The sequence below is a fragment of the Acipenser ruthenus genome, chromosome 10 (genome assembly GCF_902713425.1).
Source record: "Acipenser ruthenus chromosome 10, fAciRut3.2 maternal haplotype, whole genome shotgun sequence".
Taxonomy (NCBI): Eukaryota; Metazoa; Chordata; class Actinopteri; order Acipenseriformes; family Acipenseridae; genus Acipenser; species Acipenser ruthenus.
The window spans coordinates 26,200,841-26,223,748 of NC_081198.1; the positions used below are offsets into that span (position 1 = coordinate 26,200,841).

The 22,908-nt window shown below is 41.9% G+C and overlaps 2 protein-coding genes across 7 annotated transcripts in view; both read right to left on the minus strand.

Annotated features, from left to right (window-relative positions):
* Nucleotides 1–16,885, minus strand: part of ftcd (formimidoyltransferase cyclodeaminase) — a 44,639-nt gene extending 27,754 nt beyond the window's left edge. Inside the window, exons 1-6 of one of the 3 annotated variants that reach the window (XM_034020585.3) lie at nt 16,734–16,885; nt 15,011–15,194; nt 5,279–5,407; nt 4,479–4,567; nt 3,011–3,190; nt 387–524 (exon numbers count right to left, since the gene is read on the minus strand). In XM_034020585.3, coding sequence (XP_033876476.3) covers nt 387–524; nt 3,011–3,190; nt 4,479–4,567; nt 5,279–5,407; nt 15,011–15,194; nt 16,734–16,787 — 774 coding nt within the window. In that variant the 5' untranslated portion in view covers nt 16,788–16,885. Of the gene's footprint in view, nt 1–386; nt 525–3,010; nt 3,191–4,478; nt 4,568–5,278; nt 5,408–6,597; nt 6,618–15,010; nt 15,195–16,733 lie in introns of those variants that run through there. The other 2 variants (XM_034020592.3, XM_059031974.1) reach the window with 2 other exon arrangements.
* Nucleotides 16,886–22,364: 5,479 nt separating this feature from the next.
* LOC117414065 (speriolin-like protein) overlaps nt 22,365–22,908 on the minus strand; it is a 53,405-nt gene continuing 52,861 nt past the window's right edge. For all 4 annotated transcript variants that reach the window (XM_034023729.3, XM_059031976.1, XM_059031977.1 and 1 more), the window contains one exon: nt 22,365–22,786. In XM_034023729.3, the coding sequence (XP_033879620.2) occupies nt 22,460–22,786 (327 nt within the window). In that variant the 3' untranslated portion in view covers nt 22,365–22,459. The remainder of the gene's footprint in view (nt 22,787–22,908) is intronic.

The window sequence follows — 22,908 nt, forward strand, 5'->3', positions numbered from 1 at the left end:
TACCAGGTCCCTCCCCTGCCCTTAGTTTCAGGTCCCTCCCCTGCCCATAGTCTCCTTCTCCCCTTGCTTCTCTGCAATATTGGTTTTATCTGCCAGCACAAGCCTGTGTTGGTACTGTATTAATGCGGATATACAAGACGTATCATTTACACCACCCTTGGAAGACGGAAAAAGGTGGAAATACACCCCAAAAAATGATGAAGTGACACTTTGAAGAAGGATTTCTCCTGTTGGTCAAGGACATGCTAGGTATCAAAAAAGGAAAGCGATTAAAGTTCAATCACATGTAAGGATATCCCGCAATCTTCAAAGGGTTATGGGTCGTGCAGATCTCTTCATAGACCATGTGCAGGACAGTCACCTCAAAAAAATTATACAACACTTACTTCTGCAACTTTGCAGACCTCTTCATAGACCATGTGCAGGGCAGTGACCTCAAAGTCAAGAAGGTTGATGGAGACCTGGGCAAGGTTGGCTTCTTCTAGGAACCAGCCCATCCCCTGAACCCTCTTCAAGCTGCCAGGCTGGGGTCAAACAACAGTTCATATATTCAACAAAGTAAAGGGCATCTTTGCAATTAATTATGCGGGACTCAATTAAAAACTTTGAGCTATAACCACAAAAACAGAACGTTATTTTATATATTATTTATATAACTATTAGTAGTAGCAGCAAATTGTCTTGAATGGTCAGTTTTCAGCCAATGGTAGCACACATTTTTGCACATCAAAGCAAGTTTGTTAAATGGGACAAGATTATAGATTAGAAGATATTCTTCTTGATTTTTTTTAAATGCTAAAGACAGATATTAACCTTAAAAAGTCTATCAGAGATGATAAAAAAATGACATCTGAGTTCAAAAGTCAGACCCTCTGTATTTTATAGTAGGCTATTTAGTGGCAATTTGCATATTGGCAATGCTTCTTAATTATTGTCTTTAAAGATAATAGATCTGGATGTTCAAAGGGCCTTTGACAAAGCGCTGCAATCAGTGGAAATCCTAGGTACTGCATGCACATGGATTCATAACTGGTTAAAACACAGGAAGCAGAAAATACTGGATTACTTCAATTTGGCGCCGCAGCGTTTATTTTAAATTGATCAAAATGACTGCGGCCCTTAAACGAGGATGGCAATTATACAAGGGCGGCCTTTATTAATAATACTATGCTTTACAAATGCTGCAATATTTTATTAAATGATTTAAGGCATTTTAGAAATGGCGCCATGAGAGGCTCTGATCTGCAGCACTGTACTCTTGTGTGTTTCTGGGGCTTGAATACAGTACATTTACTTGCAGTTAACGAGAGCCTATTAGTTGGGAGGTCAGGGGAGTACTGTACCAGCGAATCAGGAGTGTGTATTGGTTGCTATGAGGCGGGACAAGAAGAGGATTGAGAACGGTAGTTGAGTGTGATGCAGTTGTTTTTCTTAACGAAAAATATTACCTCTGAATATCGGTTTGATTTCTGTTAAAACTGAAATATATCCTACTCGGTTATTTTATTTTTTTCTCACTGTAAAGGGAAACCGAAACTAAATCTCATAGATAGTAAACAAAGTTTTTTTATATATATAATTGTACAGGCTTGAGTAAAATTCCAATTGAATAAAAAACAAAACAACTAACCCCTCTACAAGAAGATATCTTCAGCCAGCTTTCGGATAGCGCTTAGAGTGACCGGCAAAGCTCTAAGTTCCTCTGAGTTTAAGTTTTCACCGTCCAAGCTGACGACGAGGTAAACAGACAGCCCTTGTTTTATCCCCTGCTGTGTTGGCACTGAACTCTGCTGGAAAAAAGGGACGTGAAGGACTGCTGTGCTGTAAGTAGTTCATCTCGGGTTGTCTGTCAGGACTGTACTATAAAATAACATTTGCTTACTAAGGTGGGCGTACATTAGTTTGTATTACAAGCTGGATTGAGGTTGCAGTCTCTTCGGGGGCGTCATGTACATAGGCAGAGTTGCACGTTTCTTTATTTTTTGAACAGGGGTAGAAAAAAATACTTTTACGTTTCTTTATTGAGAGCAGCGTTTATTCGAGGGGGCGTCTATTAAAAAGCTGATATCTGAGTGAGGCGTTAATTCGAGGGCAGTGTTAATTCGAAGTAATACGGTATTTGTAAGAGTAGCTTATAATTGTGGCCATGTGTAGTGTCTCAGGGACCCCTACATAACCTACAGTGGGATAATTCATATGTGTCTGCGATATTTCCCTTCTTACTCTGAAGATATTTACAGCCTACATTCACCTCTATTAATTACAAACTAGAACAAGACTAGTACAAGAAAAAGCCTTAGCATTGTAAGCAACAATACAGTGTGGGCAGGCAATTAAAGAGGTAAACCGAATGCTTGTCTATAAAGTCGGGAATACAGAGTTTAAATGAAGGGAGGTTATGGTGAGGTTGTACAATCCCTGGTTTAGATAGCATAGAGAATAGCTTTCACTTCTGGTCCCCACACTACAAAAAGGACGTTGTGGCTTTGGTCCAGCAAAGAGAAACTAGATTCACCTCAGGGTTAAAAGGTATTAGTTATGAAGATAGTTTGAGATAAATGAATCTATTTAGCCTAGAATAAAGAAGAGTTTTGAGGATCTTGATCAAACCTGAAAGAGTCGACAAAGTTAACCCTTGTCAGTATTTGAAGCACCGCACTGAGACCAGGACTAGAGACCTCCTCCTTCTACTTCTGTAAATCGTCCCATAACACTGTGTGGCTGGAAACTGCCGTACTGCCAATAGTTTGACATGGTATTTACCTGCTTAAATGTAGGTAAAATCAGGCATAGACTAATCAATCTGACTTTCTTCTGAAAAAGCAAAAATGAATCTACTTTTTCAGAAATGCCAAAGATAAAATGAAGAGTTAAATGAAAAATATAACAAAATGCTGAAAACAGCAATAATGTGAAAGGAAAGGTATTTCCATAAGGCTGAGTGTCTCTCTTTCCTTTCACTTTACCAGGCTATTGTTCCAGGGTTACAATGAGCTCCACATCGTGCTACCTGTTCTTTCCCCCGACCCTGCTCCCTGATGTCCAGAGCAATGCGGTGGGCCTGTTCCTTGGTGCTCAGGAGGTTCACGTTGTAAGCGATAAGGAACTTGCGGGCGCCTGTCACTGTCGCTCCCCATGTAGGGACGAAACGAGATGGTCCGAAATCTGGGGCCCATTCTGGCTTTTTTAGCTAAAAGGAAAATACATATATTATACAAGGTAGCCCCTCTCTAAAAGAACCCGCTAGCCACTCCCAATCCCCAGTCAGTCATGTAGTTAACACTATATTTAAATCATTGTTCTCCATCGTGCACATCCATTCATTATACAGGCTCAAATGTGCAGTTTTGAAACAAACACATGTTTAACATGCATTTGTTTAAAACATGATACCTGATACTGTGCTATAGAAACCCCTGTTTAAAACATGATACCTGATACTGTGCTATAGAAACCCCTGTTTAAAACATGATACCTGATACTGTGCTATAGAAACCCCTGTTTAAAACATGATATCTGGTACTGTGCTACAGAAATCCCTGTTTAAAACATTATATCTGATACTTTGCTATAGAATCCCTGTTTGCAAATCATGCTTTTAGACTGTCTTGCACTTCCTAAGTTATTTCACCTGGAGAGTGAAATTGTCCCCACCCCTTCGCTGACTACTTTCCTGTCAATAGCCAATCAGCTGCTTCCCCTGTTGACTGACATGACGTCAGACAATCACGTGCTTTTACCCAGAAGACGCTGCTTAGTGGTTTAGTTTACCATGGTTTGCTTGTGTACTAATATGCTTTAGCACACCTCTCTTTTACAATGCTTACATATTATTTGCAGTGCTTTTGCTACGCTTTATTAAACTTTGCAATGCTTTACTGTGGGAATTTATCACAAAATATTAAATACAAATCTGAATAAGAATCTATTTTATATGACAGACCATTTTAAAAGACATAGTTAGGTACATGAATGTTCAAGATATATTATGTACTTGAGATACACAATACACATTGTATTATATGGAAGCTGAAGCAACACATTAAAACACCCCTCATTGAATGAGAAAAGAGTTCACAATTTGGTACATCATGCATTTTGTATTTCCATAATTTCACAAATGAACACTTCCACCCTATATTTGAGACATAACACCCATATTTTCACAGAGCCTGACCCTGTAAGGCTCTGGATAGAGCAATGAAACCTCACATTGAGAAAGGGTGTAGGCGTCTAAGTAAATAAGTGACTGAACTTGATTTCTGGCCATGATCATAAACGCTGTTTTCTGTTTCATTTTATCACAAGCAAACATTATTTAGTCTTGACAGCATTTTCTGTTTTATAGTATAGTTTGACTTAATTGTAGGTATTGGTAGATATAACAAGTAAAGGTATTGATTACCCAGGATGTAGTGTAAGTACTGTGTTCTCACGTCCAGTCCTTGTTTGCTGATATATTTGTTCACAGAGCTTACCTTTTCTGGAAGAGCCTCGTACTCTCCAGCACGGATTGATGGCAATGATCTTCTGTTCTCCTTACGAGCTGCCTCCCCATACAAATACACTGAGGAGACACAAACTCACAGTGTCAGCACCATCCAAAAAGAGGTAGTTCAATGTATTTCACCATTAATCTCAATATTTATTTGTCACATTCAAAACTAATCGAGTTTTTATGCAATAATTGTTCCTAAATATTTCATCACTTACCTGAAAAACAGTAAATGCTAAAAATAGTAGAATAATTTATTTTCCCACCTTTTAAAGACCTATTTTCACCATCGGTGAATTATCAACAAGATGCACTTTACAGACACATGAAATGTCTCCTTCTTGCACTGGATAGAGCGATCTTTAGCAGAAATATTTCCCATCTTTGATGCAGCTGGTGTCTTTTTCGTTGAAGACATTTTAAAGAAATCGTGCAGCTCTATGCAGTGTGTGTTCAATCATTTACCAGAAGCAAACTAAACCAGCTGCCAGGTTCCTAATGCAGTGTAACTGGTAGCGTGTCAATAAGGCAAACATTTGCTGTATTTTTTAAGTGATACAAAAAATCTGTATATTTACACTATTCTTTCAGAAATAGCAATTCACGGGGAACACATATGACATCCGTGAAAAATACAGCACTTCATCTTTGAGTGTGACAAATCCTGTAGGTTAATGACTGCTGGTGTTCTTGTATAGCTGAGAGAGAGATTGTTAGCCCTGACTTGAAGTGACGAATTTCAGAATATTCTCTTTTATGGGCGTGTTAGGACCCAGCACTCACCAGGGACTCCCAGTTCCTCAGCCAGTCGCTGTGCAAAGCGATTCCCACAGCAAACACACTCCTCCATGGAAACATTCTGCACGGGAATGAAAGGACACACATCCATAGCGCCCATCCGGGGGTGCTCCCCTGCAAACAGACGTTCATTTTCAGAGCACGGACCGGACAAGACACATTACGACTGGTCCTGTTACCACCTTCATCCATAAAAAAAGAAACAGGACCATATTCACACAGTTTCCACTCATGTCATTAATAAAGTATAACCTTTATAAATATAAATATATTACATGCATTTTAGAAATCATATCGTCAGTAATGCATTAGTGGTACAGCAATACTGTGTTCAATTTTAGTCCCACACAAAAAGTACAAGAACCTGCCACAATGGAGAAGCCTGACTAGAGCAACCAGACTGAAAGAGTCCACAAAGTTATCTCATGTCAATATTCAGTAGTTTAACATAAGACCATTTTTATCTTTTGTAAAAGCAATCTGATTTTCACTCATACCCTCCTCCTAAAATGGGCCAGTTAACTACAATTCCCAGGAGCCTCTTCACAGGAAGGATGAGTCTGAAACTCATCTGCAAGGATACTGGAGTGCTCCTACAAATGTATTTCCAGTGACAAGTTGCCTAGTTCATATTTGCTGAGAGATGACTAATTTTATTTTAATAGAAAAAACAGTTTAAGATAAAGAACACACATATGATTAGTTTGCTTTATTCAAACCTTACAACATGGGTTTCATCCACATTAGTGATCTAACTGCTTCAGATATACATCTACACAACTAATAAGCAACTAGGGCTCAGTAGCTAACTGATCATTAAAATCCACAGGAATGGTCAGGTTCTAATCACTTTGATTCCACAGGAATGGTCAGGCTATAATCACTGATTCCACAGGAATGGTCAGGCTCTGTTCACTTTGATTCCACAGTAATTATCAGTAGGACTCCTACGATAAATCAAAAATCGATTTTTTCAATCGATTCTATTCCTCGTTATATACATCGAGATAAATACAGTATAATAGATTAAATCATTACATTTTTGTAAAGCGCTGTAAGAAAGCTGCTCTCACTACCGTTCGTTTGTCCTTTAAAAATGAGACCCAGCACACAGAAACAGAGATTTAAGAGCTGACGCGCACTTTGAATAATACAAACGAAACAAAAACAAAATAAACGCCTAACTCCTTCGGAGCGCTAACTAAACTTCCAGAAACAACCCTGACTATAAAGTGGAATGGCTAAGCTGTTTCCCAACACAAAAACAAAACACACCGTTTAACAAATTACACTCAAGTACTCACTACATAGTCAATAACATTATTTAAGTTCATCAAGGAAAATGCACCAATGCTATTTACAGTATGTCTGCCAAAGACAAACAGTGGGCGTGTTCTTCTTTTCCTGCGAGTGTTAGCTAGCATTTGATTTGCTGGGCCCATCCTGACTACCAGCGAATCAGTTTTGAGAATGCTTTGTAAGTGTATTCGATGTAAACAAAAAGTGCGCCTCCTTGGATCCAGAGCAGGTTGAAAAAAATCTCAAAAAACATAAAAAAAACAGTGTTATTCCCAGGTTTAACAGTTCATTTTGAAATTCCCAAACTATATACAGTCAGCTTTCTTCAATGTGCACAATTTATTTAGATGTTGTTGGCAAGGATTCGACGGGATGCGGGATATTTCCTACAGTACCATGTGCAAAGCTATATTACCCCTCGCACTCCATTGTTGTGCACCAGCTTTCATTGAACAGCAATGATGTTAAAATAATCACGTCAGGGGGGGGCAAACATTTCTGTGGGCGGTACAGTCATTGATATTTTTTTCGAATAGTTTAATAATCACAATACTTTGACGGTTTTTATTTTATTTATTAGGTGCGGCTGCATTTTAGTAACAGCAATTGATATATTTCTTACTTGCAAAAGAAAAATTATGGGGTAGATGTACTAGTAAGATGGGCCCAGTCGCAGCGCAAACATACAGTAGTTTGCATTTTAGTTGCAACAATTTGCAAAGTTTTGTCGTATGTACTAAGAGAAAATATATTAATAAAGAGAGCCGCAATATACAAATTTTCCGTCATTTTAGAGAGATCTCTAGCATTGCGAGAGTCGTGGGAAATGTTTTCAAATAAATATTGAAAGGCAGTTTAATCCCATCAGATTCTATAGTGGGGTCTCACCTTCACCCCAAATAAAAAATGTGTGTAGTGATTGTGGAAAGGGGGGGGGGGGGGCGTGGGCGTGTCCCCCTCCATTGGACAGAGGGTGAATACCCTCAGGTGCGGGACATTAGTTAATGAGATACCGATAAAAGGGAGAGAGACTAACTGATCGTAAGGGGAGAGATATGCAGAGAAAGAGTTCGGGATAGGAAGTTTGCTGGTGGCTGGTGTTGACTGGAAAATACGAGACAACGTAGGGGAAGAAAGAAACCATATAAACTTTATTACAGGACTGCAGCCTTCATATAAGTTAAGTGGAGTCTTGGACTATTTTTTACTTTTTCCCCCTTCAAATAACTTTCGTGGCGCTTGGGGGGTGGGGTGCATGTGACCACTGAGATGTATCCTCAGATTCCTGCCCTGTAAGATGAACTATTAGAATAGCTTATTGGATGGTTTTAGATAATGTTTTAAAATAAAATAATGACTCTTTTGTGATACAGGGTTGCCTAGTCAAGTTTGTTCACATTCTCCAACCAGACCTTCCGGTATAAAAAAGGTGGTGGCAGCAGAACCGCTCCAGGTATAATTAATAGTGAACCAGAGAGGGTTCATTACATGTGTTTCTATCAAAAAGCTTTTCATAATCGCACAGTAGCCCCTTGGGTTTTAAAAAATGCAATAAAATCGCACAGATACACTTATAGTGTTCAATGGGCAAGATTTGCAAAAACCAGTTAATGTATCGAACTCGTGGGGCAGGATTTTCAAAAGTTTGTAAATGATAACTCCAGTGTTAATCAAGACATCGGCGTGTAGCATTGATTTTGGCATTTTCAAGCGGTCGTTGTGCCTATTCATTATTAAATAATCGTCCTAATGTGAATTGATGCAATTGTACGTGTCACAATTTCCGGCAGCTTTAGTACATCTCATTATAATATTTGAGAACCCTAATTTGCTCGACCCCAGTTTTGCAAATTTATGCAGGAACGCCCATAATTACATATTCATCTAAGGTTGAACCGCAAAAAAAAAAAAATTCTGCTACAAGCATTCCCTAAAAAGTCACTAACAGCATTGTGCTTGTTTAGTACATTTTACTCTAGACTTCCGACTCGTTTGCAACTGGTTTGCTACTATTGCGACAGTTGCAACACTTTAGTTGCAAAGAGTCTACAGAAAGTGCAAAGCAACAAAGTTATACCGAGTCCCTCTGGATCATTTTCATGTTGGCTTTATTGTATTAGTTGTTATAGTTTGATTTTGCGGTTAGCGGAGGTGATAGACATGAGGAAGGCTGTCTTCATAGACAGGTACTTCAACTCTATGGAGTGTATGGGATCAAACGGGGCCTTCGTGAGAGCCTCCAGTACAATATTAAGGCTCCTTTCAGGGAGAACAGTCCTCCTGGGAGGGCGTAACCGCCGAGCGCCTTTAAGAAATCGGGTAGCCAAGAAATGCGCACCCAGAGCCACGAGTCTACAGGGGCATGGCAAGCAGAGATAGCTGCTAAATACACCTTCAATGTAGAAGGTGACCTACCAGTATCAAGCAGTTCTTGCAGAAACTGTAAGATGACTGGCATAGGGCAAGATATGAGGTCATGGCTTCTAGTCAGACACCAAGCCTGGAAATACCTCCACTTATAGGTGTACAAGGACCTAGTGGAGTCTGCCCTAGCGCTCTGCAACGTACCCACAACCAAATCTGATAGCCCTAGGGCTAATCAGCTGTCCCTTTCAGGCCAGACCCATAGATGGAACCTGCCTGGTTCCGGGTGCCAAAGAGTGCCTCTCGCCTGACTGAGGAGATCTAAAGCGCAGTGGAATCTCCCAGGGCTGGCTGTGCAACAGCTGGCACAAGGTCGAAAACCAGATTCTCCTGGACCACTTGGGGGCCACTAGGAGAAATTATGTTTCCTCTAACCAGACCTTTTTCGAGAAAGGCCGGGAGCAGTGGTATAGGCAGGAAAGTGTACAAAAACACTTTGGGCCATTCATGCGCTAGGGCGTCTACGCCGAGTGGACCGCCTAAGCGGTGGAGGGAGTACCACAGGGGGCAATGCGTCGTCTCTGCCAGGGACCGTAGGCCACCCTGGTGGTTGACATACGCCATCCGGATCAACACACGTGTACCGCTCAGCACCGGGAGGAAGTGGTGGAGAGCAAGGGAGACAGCTTGCAACTCCAGCATGTTTATGTGCAGGGATGTTCAGTGGTCCAGCCAGGATCTGTGTACTCCTCTGCCTTCCCAGACCGCCCCCCAACCCAAGTTAGAGGCGTCTGTCATCACCACTTGGCGGTTCAACACTACTCCCATTTACACACCTTTGCGCAGGTGAGAGGTCGTCCTCCACCAGCGTAGGGCTGCCAAGCATGCATGAGACACAGTCAGTCATGCTTGTAGCGGGCACATGCGAAGCAGACCCAGCTGAATAGCCGATATGGTTGTGGCCATCAGACCCAATAGTTTCTTGCACAACAGGAGGGTGACCTGCGATCCCTGTTGAAACAGGGAGAGGCAACCCTGGATAGCTGCAACTCTGTCGTCTGACAGGTACGCGCGCATCGTAATGGAGCCCAGCCGGATCCCCAAGTACGTCGTGCACTGCACTGGTGTAAGCTGACTCTTTGCATCGTTGATGGTGAGGCCCAGCCTTGCCAGATTCTCTGTCACGACCGCCGTGTGGGCCAGTGCTCCCTCTCGCGACTGGGAACAGATCAACCAGTCGTCAAGATAATTTATTACCCTGATCCCCTGCAGCCACAGGGGGGCCAGGATAGTGTCCACGCACTTTGAAAATCTAGGAGGAGCTAGGGAGAGGCCGACTGGCAGCACAGCAAACTTGTAAACGCTTCCTTGAAAAGAGAAGCAGAGATACTTCCTGAGCTCTGGACGAATGGGAACATGAAAGCACACGTCCCGTAAGTACACGGTGGTGAACCAGTCACCTGGCTGGACTGACTGGATAATGTGAATGTGGAAACTCCTTTCTTTTAAGAACCCGTTGAGGAGCCTCAGGTCTAGCATGGGGCGAAAGCCGCCATCTTTTTTGGGTACCAGAAAATACCTCGAGTAGTACCCCTTTCTGTGGGAGGTGGGGTCTACGAGACGAATGGCTCGCTTGCACAGCAAGGCGGCCACATCCTTCTGAAGTACCGAGGCCTGGAGAGGGTCTGTCAGGAAAGTATTCGTGATACCTCGAAAGGGAGGAGGTCCCAAGCGGAACTGAAGTGTGTAACCATTTTGCACGGTGGCGAGCACCCAGGAGTCTGAGGTGCAAGCGAATGCCCATGCACTAGTGTAGCAGTGGCACCAAGCGTACCGTGCGTACTGAGCTCTGTGCACACTGAGTACCGTGGCACTACATACACTGAGTACCGTGCAGCACTGTGCGCTCTTGCGCTAGTTCTGTGGCAGTGGCCAGGCACCGTGTGCACTGCGTGCACTGCGTGCACTGTGCGTACCAAGCGCCATGCGCACCGAGTACCGTGTACTGTGTGCACCTTGTACCGTGCAGCACAGTGCAGCACCGTGCATTCATGCACTAGCGCTGTAGCAGTGGGTACCAAGCACCGTGCGTACCAAGCACCGTGCGTACCAAGCGCCACGTGCACAGAGTACCGAGAGCACTATGTGCACTGTGTACCGTGCAGCGCTGTGACTGTGCACTGACGGTGTAGTGCTGGGCACTGTGTGCTGTATGCACTGAGCACTTGTGCACCCAGATACCTAAGTATCAAGGGCTATGCGTGCGCCGTGGTACTGAAGCACTGGGGGGGGGGCTGCTGCGCAATTGTGTCTACACCAACCGCGCAGTCACACCTGGTCAGTGCGTACCATGCACCAGGTGGACACAAGGGCCGAAGCCGCGGTGGGGGAGTTGAAGCAGACAGAAAAACCACGGTAGAAAGATAGTATAGGGGAGAGCACACTGTTTGTTTACAAGGTCTGACTCACCAAGGTGGACGGGCCTATGCAGCCGGCGAGGTATACTCGACAGCGGGGATGCGGCAAGGCCTAGCCCCATGGAGAAACTGTGTTCTCTCAGAAAGAAATAGACAACCACTCGCAGGTGACTGCACAGGCAGCTGCACACACACGACAGACAGATAACAAAGAGTGGCCTACCACGCAAGTGGGGAGGCCTCTGAAAGATAGAAAGGCAAAAGGCTCTGTCTTTTCAAAGTCGTTGATTCCAGGAAAGCGGCGAGCCAGCTTTCAGCACGAATGCAAGGGAAATACAATCGACTCGATTTGACTCGAGGAGCTCTTTTCTATCAACACGCTCAGCTCAACACAGAGGTCTTACCGTACTGACTTGGGAAGGAAAAAGAGAAATGGCTTCCTCAGGATGACGGTTTTAATCCCTCGGTGGGCAGGACCGAGTATGTCATCCCAGGAAGGGGCCTATCGGCAGCTCTGGTATAGAGACCTCAGCGATACTTACCAATGGGCAGGCATATCCCATACGTAATGTCATTGGTGGCCGTCTTTGAATTGAAAGGGAACTGCTTCTGGTGTAAGGATGAACGAGGCGCACTGTCAGTGTCACATTCATGCTGAATCGTAGCTGCAGTTTACTTCAGTATCCAGTGCATTGTTACAACTGAAGGAGCTGCTTAAACATGCAGAAAATTATACAAATCACCCCTACGATCGGTTCAAGGAGTTTGGCAATAGCCATCCAGATAAGTACTGATTAGAGGAGAAACCTCAAAATGGAGCGAGGTAACCAGTGGAATACCACAGGGATCAGTATTAGGTCATCTGCTATTCCTAAACTACATTAATGATTTAGATTCTGGTATAGTAAGCAAACTTGTTAAATTTGCAGACAACACAAAAATAGGAGGAGTGGCAAACACTGTTGCAGCAGCAAAGGTCATTCAAAATAAGAACATAAGAAAGTTTACAAACGAGAGGAGGCCATTCAGCCCATCTTGCTCGTTTGGTTGTTAGTAGTTTATTGATCCCAGAATCTCATCAAGCAGCTTCTTGAAGGATCCCAGGGTGTCAGCTTCAACAACATTACTGGGGAGTTGGTTCCAGACCCTCACAATTCTCTGTGTAAAAAAGTGCCTCCTATTTTCTGTTCTGAATGCCCCTTTATCTAATCTCCATTTGTGACCCCTGGTCCTTGTTTCTTTTTTCAGGTCAAAGAAGTCCCCTGGGTCAACATTGTCTATACCTTTTAGGATTTTGAATGTTTGAATCAGATCGCCGCGTAGTCTTCTTTGTTCAAGACTGAATAGATTCAATTCTTTTAGCCTGTCTGCATACGACATGCCTTTTAAACCGGGGATAATTCAGTTGCAGCAGCAAAGGTCATTCAAAATGATCTAGACAGCATTCAGAACTGGGCAGACACATGGCAAATAACATTTAATAGAGAAAAGTGTAAAGTATTGCATGCAGGCAAAAAAAATGTGCATTATAAATATCATATGGGAGATACTGAAATTGAAGAAGGGAACTATGAAAAAGACCTAGGAGTTTATGTTGACTCAGAAATGTCTTCATCTAGACAATGTGGTGAAGCTATAAAAAAAGACCAACAAGATGCTCGGATATATTGTGTTGAATTTAAATCAAGGGAAGTAATGTTAAAACTTTACAATGCATTAGTAAGACCTCGCCTAGAATATTGTGTTCAGTTCTGGTCACCTCATTACAAAAGGATATTGCTGCTCTAGAAAGAGTGCAAAGAAGAGCAACCAGAATTATCCCGGGTTTAAAAGGCATGTTGTATGTAGACAGGCTAAAAGAATTGAATCTATTCAGTCTTGAATAAAGAAGACTACGCCAGGGGACTTTTTTGACCTGAAAAAAGAAACAAGGACGAGGAGTCACAAATGGAGATTAGATAAAGGGGCATTCAGAACAGAAGATAGGAGGCACTTTTTTATACAGAGAATTGTGAGGGTCTGGAACCAACTCCCCAGTAATGTTGTTGAAGCTGACACCCTGGGATCCTTCAAGAAGCTGCTTGATGAGATTCTGGGATCAATAAGCTACAAACAACCAAACAAGCAAGATGGGCTGAATGGCGTCCTCTCGTTTGTAAACTTTCTTATGTTCTTCTTATGTTCTTATAACAAAGACCAACTCGGAGATAAACTGGTATGAATACTATTTATAGTTTTTGTTTTTATTACAACACATACAGTACATATTTGTAATGTTTAAAGTAAAATGGCACATTTGTTTATTTTGGTGGTTGATGGCACTGGTAAGCGTGTAGCTTCCTTAGATTTTAAGAGTACCAATAAATGCTTCTTGTGTTCATCCTTATTCAATAGTATTGTTTGTTTATCTCATAATATGACGGTGGGGGCTCATTTAGCCTTTTATTTTAATTGTGGAGTGTAGCAGGGCGGTAGAGAGCCCTGTACGTATTTATTTATTTATTTATAGATCGGGGTCTCCCCCTCCGCCCCTGTGCAGTGTATTTTGTATTTGTTTTGTTTGATTTTATTTATGTATTTATATGACGGCGAAGCGCCGTATGTTTTGTTATTATTTATGTATTTATTTCTATGACGGCGAGGCGCCGCAGGTTTTGTTATTGTTTTATTTAAATGTTTTCTGGCGGAGGCGAGAGTGGGTACTCGTCCTCTGCCAGGAATAATTAGGAAAAGCTCGTGGGTGGGTGTACGAGAGGAGCGTAGAGAGTGGAGAGAAACAAAACGAAACGAAAATTAAAAGACATAGGAACAGTGAAGGCAATCTGCCCAGCCTGACCTGTGTTGTTTTATATTTAGTTTGTGTTCGAGATTTGTTCTGTTTAACCTTTTTATTTCGCTCTGTGAGCAAGTGTTTTTATTTAAATATTTATTTTATTTTTGTATTATTTAAATAAACGGCAAACGCCGGCTTTAACTGTAGTACTTGGCGTGTGTTTACCTTCCTGCTTATGTCTGACGTCACCGCCCAGCCAAGCCTGTCACACGGAGTAACACATTTTTACAGTTTTGTTATCTGAGATTTTTTTTTTTATTGCGGAAAATTAGTTTCCCTGGTGATGATGGTATGACGTGTGAGGTCTGTCACTCGTAAACCGTTTCGAGCAACCAATTGCTCAGCCAAGGAATGGGTGGAAAAATAATTTAGGGCAGCAGTGTGGAGTAGTGGTTAGGGCTCTGGACTCTTGACCAGAGGGTCGTGGGTTCAATCCCTGGTAGGGGACGCTGCTGCTGTACCCTTGAGCAAGGTACTTTACCTAGATTGCTCCAGTAAAAACCCAACTGTATAAATGGGTAATTGTATGTAAAAAATAATGTGATATGTTGTAACAATTGTAAGTCGCCCTGGATAAGGGCGTCTGCCAAGAAATAAATAATAATAATAATATTAATAATAATAATAATAATAATAATAATAATAATTTAACGCTTATGGTATGATTTGAATGCAAAATATATTGGTGTAGAGTAAGCAAATATTTCTAGGACTTATAAGGAAATGTCTTTTGGCAATACAATTAAAACAATAAATAAAGCGCAGGCCCGCGCCCGGGACAACTGTCAGTGACGTGTCTCTTACCTGTGTGTCTCGTCATGTCAATGAGCTGAAAGGCAACTCTGGCAGCACTGAGTGCTCCCTCTAGCACCGCTTCAGGAGAGCCTACAAATGTGTAGACAGTGCGATTAGTGGAGGGGCCCGGGTCCACATCCAAAAGGAGACAGCCCTCTGTGCTGGAGATAGCAGTCGCAATGGCATCGATGACCTGCAGAGAGAAATGTTTACTTCATCAAGGTGATGTCTTTTGTGGATAACAGAATGGGTAGGTATTGATGCTTTACTGAAACAGCAACAAGCAAAAGCACCGTGTTTCCATATAAACACCAGCAATAATGAGTTTGTGTAATCCCTCAGACCTGCTACACCAGCCATTCTTGTAAGGGAGTTGAACACGTGCAAAACAGCCAGCTCCGCAGCAACCCTGGCTTAAGTGGCTATATAAATAGTGTGGGTGTTTGTGTGTGTTTTGGTGGTGGTTGGCAGGGATGGGGTTAATTCCTGTCCCTGCCAAAAACATGTGATAATGTGGCTGTTCCTAATGGAATAATTAGGAACAGCCACATCCTATAAAAAGAGAGTCCAAAGGTCTGTTAGAGAGAGAATAGCAGGGAGCAGAACAGAGAGGTTTGCAGTGGGAGAATGATTATTTTTATTTAGGAACTCATCGTGATAGTGCGAGACTTGGGTGAGGTGTTTTCTGTATCATTTTGTGTTCGCGACTTGTTTTGTTTAACCATTTTATTTTGGCTCGGTGAGCTGTGTTTCTGTTTCCTTTCTGCCTCCTGACCACCATAGACACCTGGCCACTCTACCACAGTGGCCTTTACCATGATGCATTGATTAACCTAGTAGCAGCGCCTGGTCACGCACAAGGCCAGTATTAGTAGACACAGATAGCTGAAGATTTCATGTATTCAGTGTGTTCCAATCAATATGTTTGTGTTTTCAGATAAAATGCAAAGAATTTAAGTTTCATTATTTCTTGCACCCATGAAAAAGGGTAAATACAAAATAAGTTAAACTGATTTATCAAATCGGTGTTTTTATGTATAATTATTTTCTGCAGGTTAGTGATAGTAAAGGGAAATCGTAAACCCTTTTTTAAGGCAGTAAGAATAACTTCATGACTATAAAGTACTGTAAAACTAACATTTGCTGCTTTTCTGGTATTTTTTTTTGTTTGCAGTACTGGCAGATAAAGCCCTGCAATGGTACATGTTGATTTACTGATGCAGTTTCAGAAGCTAGGAGATAAATCAGAGTGCTTTGATGGATTAAATAACGTTTGTTATTAAACTGTTTAAACAGTCCAGACAGATTCTTGAATGTCAAACTATATTAAAGCCATCAAAATGCTGAACTTAATGTTTTGGTAATAGTGATAAATATTTCCGAGCCTTCCGTGCAAAAGCATGTAACTCTGCCTCAAATATAAGGTTATAATGATTAAGGGTACTGTCTGTAAGCGTATACTTTTGCACACTTCATCTTCATAAAGGAATGTCATGTTTTTTAAAATAAATAAAACAAACAATGTATTTCTCCTTGTTTGTAAGAAGTACTAGAAGAGTAATGAAAGACATTTTGAGCAGACAGGTTAAACTAGTAATAGAGAATAGACCCATCCAGCTGCCGTCTTCAATGTCTGTTTCCCTAATTCTCCACTTGGTAATTCAGTGGCTCTCTGATTCTCCAAACTCCATTCAACAAGATATAAACATTCAAGAAATGTACAGATTCCTACCTCTTTGTTTCTCCCTTCAGAGAAATTTGGGACACACTCCACCAGTTTGGACATGGTTTGGATAAAAAACAATGCAAGCAACTCCTGATCAATAAAAGACCCAAGCTTTAAAACAGCTCTACTCTTCAGAGCAGATAGGCAGGTTATGTCTTCTTTTCTAGTCCCTTTGAGGGCTAACTTCAGTGCAGCAGTTCTGTAAATCAATTACTTGTTGAATTGTCCTCTACCTAGATTATTAACTTGAGCTCAGTGTGGATTGGAAATGTACACGTGTATGCTGAATAGAAGAAACACTACTATGACTATACAGAGCAGACACTTTTTTTTTATAAATTTAGTAGTCACCAATTATTTTTTTATTATTTTCTCCCAGTTTAGAATTTCCAATTATTATTTAGGCTCAGCTCACCACTACCACCCCTACGCTGACTTGGGAGCGGCGAAGACGAACACCTGCTGTCCTCCGAAGCGTGTGCCATCAGCCGACCGCTTCTTTTCACACTGTAGACTCACCATGCAGCCACCCAAGAGCTACAGCATCGGAGGACAACGCAGCTCTGGGTAGCTTACAGGCAAGCCCGCAGGGGCCCGGCCAGACTACAGGGGTCACTGGTGCACGGTGAGCCGAGGACACCCTGGCCGACCTAAGCGCTCCCCACCCCGGGCGGCGCTTGGCCAATTGTGCGCCGCCCCCTGGGAGCTCCCATCCACGGTCGGCAATGGAATAGCCTGGACTCGAACTGGCGACGTTCAGGCTATAGGGCGCACGTTCAGGCCACGCGGAGTGCCTTTACCGGATGCGCCGCTTGGGAGCCCAGAGCAGACACTACTTTGAGCACTGCAACAACTATTCCAATTGTTGGAATGCTATTTTGTTTCTGAACAGCATTTATATATGTTTGATAAACAATAGGCAAAAGTATTTAATTTTTTTTTATGACCTAGGCAGTGGTAAATAATCTCATGTGGATATTGCTTCCTAGAAATGAGGCACGTTCAGGGATTTCAGACGTTTGTTTTTTTTAGCAAAGTTTTCCCTCCCCACCCCGGGCGGTGCTCAACCAATTGTGCACCGCCCCCTGGGAACGCCCGTCCACGGCCAGCAGTGGAATAGCCTGGACCCGAACTGGCAACCTCCAGGCTATAGGGCGCATCCTGCACTCCACGCAGAGTGCCTTTACTGGATGTGCCACTCGGGAGCCCTTGTATTTGCCTTTTTACTGTTCCTTTTGATTTGTGTTAGTCTGTATCAGAAATGCATTGAACAGATATGTTAAAACATGTTTTAATGCATTGATTATCCACCAAAAGTGATCCCATTCATTAACACAGTTATTTTTTTTTGTACTGGCATGAAAATAAATGGAAATTATCTGCCAATATATTGAAAAATAATCAGAACATTCCAGTATTGCTGATACCAGAACTTCATTTTGTTGATTCTCACAGCAATCCCAGCAGCATGATCTGGAAAGAAGTCTTGTGAAAGCTGGGAATCAATGTACAGAACACTTGTGTGTGTTTATTATTATTACTATTATTATTATTTATGATTTGTAGGTTAATCAACAAGGACATTTCTGTTTCTGATGAAGTGGTTACATCTACAGAGAGGTTTCAGTTAAACATTAATAAGACACTTTTGGGTTTGGAAATAAATGAAGATGCTATGCATTGTACTTTGAACAGTTAAAAAAAACAAGAGCTGTGCTCCATCCCCCTAAACAGCCAATGCTTGCACAAGACCTGTGACCTCATGAAGCCAACAAAATGATCTCCACCAAGAGAACTGGTCTGCTTGGAATGTTCACTGTAGCCTTTTTAATGGTTGACTTGTTAAATGAAACTGAGTTGCATAACGTTCCCTAAAACAAATACAAATTAATCAATGGTGGTAAATTAGTAACCTGCATCAATCCCACAAAGGAAATCCAACCTGCCAGTAAATGTTTAAAGACACTTCGTATAAATTGTTATGTTAACATACGAATATCATCTACTCAGAAAACTTGAAATCATTGAGTTATTTAAAGAATACTATTTTTAAAGTATGTTTTAAGGATTTATACAGATTTGGGTGAATTAGCTTTTTCTAGATTTGTGTTAAAAAGCAACAAGAGTCAGTTTCATAAATATCAAAAGAAACTTAAAAAGCATTCATTAATCATTTGTGAATTACTGTAGTATCCTGGATTTTTCAGGTGCAAAAAATATAATATAACATGACAGCAATATAACAATAGCAATGACAAGGTGTGGTAGCGCTGAGGCCCTGCACATGGAAAGTGTGGGTTTGGAATTTTGTTTGCAAATAAAGTTTGTTGAAATGTTTATATTGACTATGGTGTGGTTTCCATGGAAAATAAAAACAAGTCTCGTTTTTTCTCACGCTACTTTGGTCGTACCTTTTGGGTAATTTAGTTTTCTTTTAGGGAGAGAAATGATCCTTCCAAATGCAGATAACCTAATTAATATTAAAATATGGGAGGGTATATTTGAATGTTTGTGTCTGAGTTCCGATTTGGCCTTGCGCATCTACTGATATCACAGTCTTCTTAAACCAGGTTTACAAGAAGTTTTTATGTTGTGTTGGAACTGCAAGTGCAGCCTGCTCTTTTTGGCCACCAAAAAAATCTAATAAAAGTGACGGAAATAAAATAAAAACCCAGACACCAACATTGTCTTTTTAAAAATACCAACATTCCATAAGAAACCGCTGTGTACTATCCATGTATTATTTGCTAAACATTTGTTGACTGCATATATATTTATTATAAACCTATTAGACACGTACATATATAATTGTGGCAATGTGCCCCGCCACTGTGTGCATTTCTGTGTTGTATGTTGCGTGTGGTGTGTTAATGTTGGTGTATAGAGATGGCTGCACGGGATATAAATGGGTGTGTGCAGCACGAGTTATTTAAAATGTATTGTATTTAGGCACGGGATTGCACTTCACTTCACGTGCATTTAAAGTATTTAATATGTGAGCACGAGGTTGCACATAATTAATTCACGTGCTGGAATTCAAGTGAATAATTAATTAGTAATTGAATCCCGGCACAACAGTATATATAGGTGCACGTTTCACTCACTCGGGGTTGTGTGTTCAGGGCAAAGGAACGGGAGAGAGTGAGGAGATAAATTAATAGTAAGCAATTGCTACGTGGTACGTGTTTGTTTAGTGTTCGTCCCTGTGTGTCAGTGTCTATTTGTTTTGTTTGTCTATTTATTTTGGCGTAAGTGCCGTGTCCTGTGTTTTGTTTTGTTCAAACCTTTTATTTTACAATAAACCGGCGCAAGCAAGTGCCTTCATCATTTCATCTCACCTGTCCTGTCTGTGTTATTTATCTTCTGGTTCTGACGTCACCACTCAGCCAGCCGTGTGACAATAATACATACAAGTTTTCCTACAGAACCGTAGCTGTTTTTTTTTTATATATTATAATAGAACAAATGTTGCTTAACCCTCTGTGTGTCTCTTTTCAACTCTTGTATTACATTTTCCTCCAGAAATCAATTTCAGTCAATATTCTCCCTTTACACCCGCTCACTAGGCACTCTCATCTCCTTTCCATTTCTCCTACCACCTTTATGCGGATGATGCCCAGATCTTCCTCTTCTTTGACTCCCACATCTCAGAATGCCTCTTAGCTATCTCAAATTGGATACATTCTCACCACCTCAGACTCAGCCTCTCTAAATCTGGCCTCCTCTAATTTCCTTCTTCTGGTACTCTCCAAACTGGACTCCTGTAACTTTCTCCTTGCTGGTCTCCCTGCTTTGGCTATTCACCCTCTTCAGCTCATTCAACCTTCTGCTGCTTCCCTTGTATTCTCCCAACCCCCCTACTCTCACGCTACCCCTCTGCTTCACACTCTCCACTGGCTACCTGTCTCTGCTCGCATTCAATTCAAGACCTTGTTCTTGCCTGCCAGTCTCAGTCACAGTCTGTCACAGTCAGTCGCAGTCAGAGTCTGTCTCAGTCTCCGTCACAGTCTCAGTCAGTCAGTCATAGTCAGTCTCAGTCTCAGTCACAGTCAGTCAGTCACAGTCTCAGTCAGACAGTCAGTCACAGTCAAAGTCTCAGTCTCAGTCACAGTCACAGTCACAGTCAGTCTGTCAGTCAGTCACAGTCACAGTCACAGTCTCAGTCTCAGTCAGTCAGTCTCAGTCACAGTCCCAGTCTCAGTCACAGTCACCTAAAGCCCGCTGCACACAGCCCGACTCAAGCCGTCCCGACTCATCTCATCTGAGTATGCACAGATTTTGCGATCAGTTTTGCTCAGTTTTGGTTTGACGTTACAGTTTAGTTTTTTACGACTGGGTGTCGCACACTTCTAAGACTGAATTACTGACCACAACTAGATCCTGGTGATTTCTATGTATGCAAATTTAATTAATACTGCCCTGTACACATTTTTGTATTAACTTAGCCCAACATAGCGACCCTCATATTATGCATGGCATCGTATGCTGATTAGACGGTGGAGACAGCGCCGCGAGGCAACCAAAAGAAGCGCTTAGCCTATTAATTTAGCTATTGACCATTTACACCGTGCAAACGTTTCAGGCAGTGTTCGACTTTTTGTATAGTTTGTCTACTACACTTTAGCCTGTGGTAAATAAAATCCAAACTGTTGATTTTTTTATTTGACTTTGGCGTTTTTTTCTCAGCGTGTGGATCTAGGGACTTGTGATTTGTGACCTATTGGAAATCGACGCACCGGTTACTTCTGTTTTGCGCAGTAAGAAAATATACGCTGCCAGTAGATTGATAATAAAAAGGTAAATTGATAATTTACCTTTGATTAGTAAACAAAAATACATATCTGTTTTTTTTTTTTTTAATTCGGGACACTCTGAGCAATTCAAGACTAATGTATTTTTACCTGTGGAACTAAAGTTGTCAATATTCCGCCATCTTGTTACAAGTTACATGACATGCTACGTAGTACGTCACTTAAACCTGCTTCACCACTGGTTGACACCCTCATGACTAATCAGTCTCAGTCAGTCTTGGTCGGCAACCGCCGCACACAGACAGACTGATCTCATCTGAACGAAACTGCGTCTGAAAAAGATTCAACATGTTCAATCTTCAAATCTGAAGACATCCCAACTGGAATCTGCATAATCTTGGTTTTAAGGGCACGCACACTGATACGATTCATCCAAACTCTGTACGGCCAGTTGAAATGAGATGAGTCGGGACGGCTTGAGTCAGACTGTGTGCGGCAAATCTTCTCAAAATATTTCTACTCCCCTTTATACAGGTGGCCATTCCTCAATTACCACTCAATTACCTAATTGGGGAATGGCCACACTTGTGGTTGTTGGCAGAGACAGAATTAACCCCATCCTTGCCAACCTTACATTCCCATACACACTATTTACACAAGCAGGGCTTTTGCCATGCCACACCTTCCCTCCACTCTCCACCCTCCTGTGCCGCTCCTTCTCTTCCCTAGCTCTTCTGTGGTGGAACCACCTGGTTCCTACACTGCCGTGCAGATTGTGTTCCTAGGAGGTAGCACAGTCAGGACTTGGATAGGAGACACAGGTCTATGTCCTATGCCCCTGTGCCCCAAAATAATAACTGAAGAAACAGTTAGGTTCATACTTTATTATTTTATTCATATTTGTTTAGTTCTTGTATAAAAATCTTGACATTCATTGAAGAGCATCATTTCAAGAAGTATGTGAAACAGTGTTTTAGATGTTCACCAGGTAAACAGCGGCTTGCCATCCCTCCTAGAGAGCTCACAGAGGCAGTTCAGAATCAGCATGGAGTCCCGCAGGAATTTAGCAGGGACCGTATCTATAGCGACTTTCCTCAGGGCAACAGGATCATTGTAAGCCACTTGGGGCTGCTCCTGTGGCCTCTGTTTCAGAATGCCATACGTGTTGATGATAAATTCACAAAATGCAGGATGAATCTCCCAGTTGTACCCAAACCTCTCCAGCTGGGACATCAGTGCACAGTAGCGCTGCGTCATGTCTCTGCTGGTCTGCTGAGCCACTGATCCAGGGACCGGGTTTCGGGATCTCTGAAAAGGAATAACATCACTTTATTGACAGTATTTATTAGTATGAGAAGAAACCCAGTCATTTCAACAAACACCTGCACTAATAATGCTTGTTATTGCATATTGGAACAGAGAAATCTCTT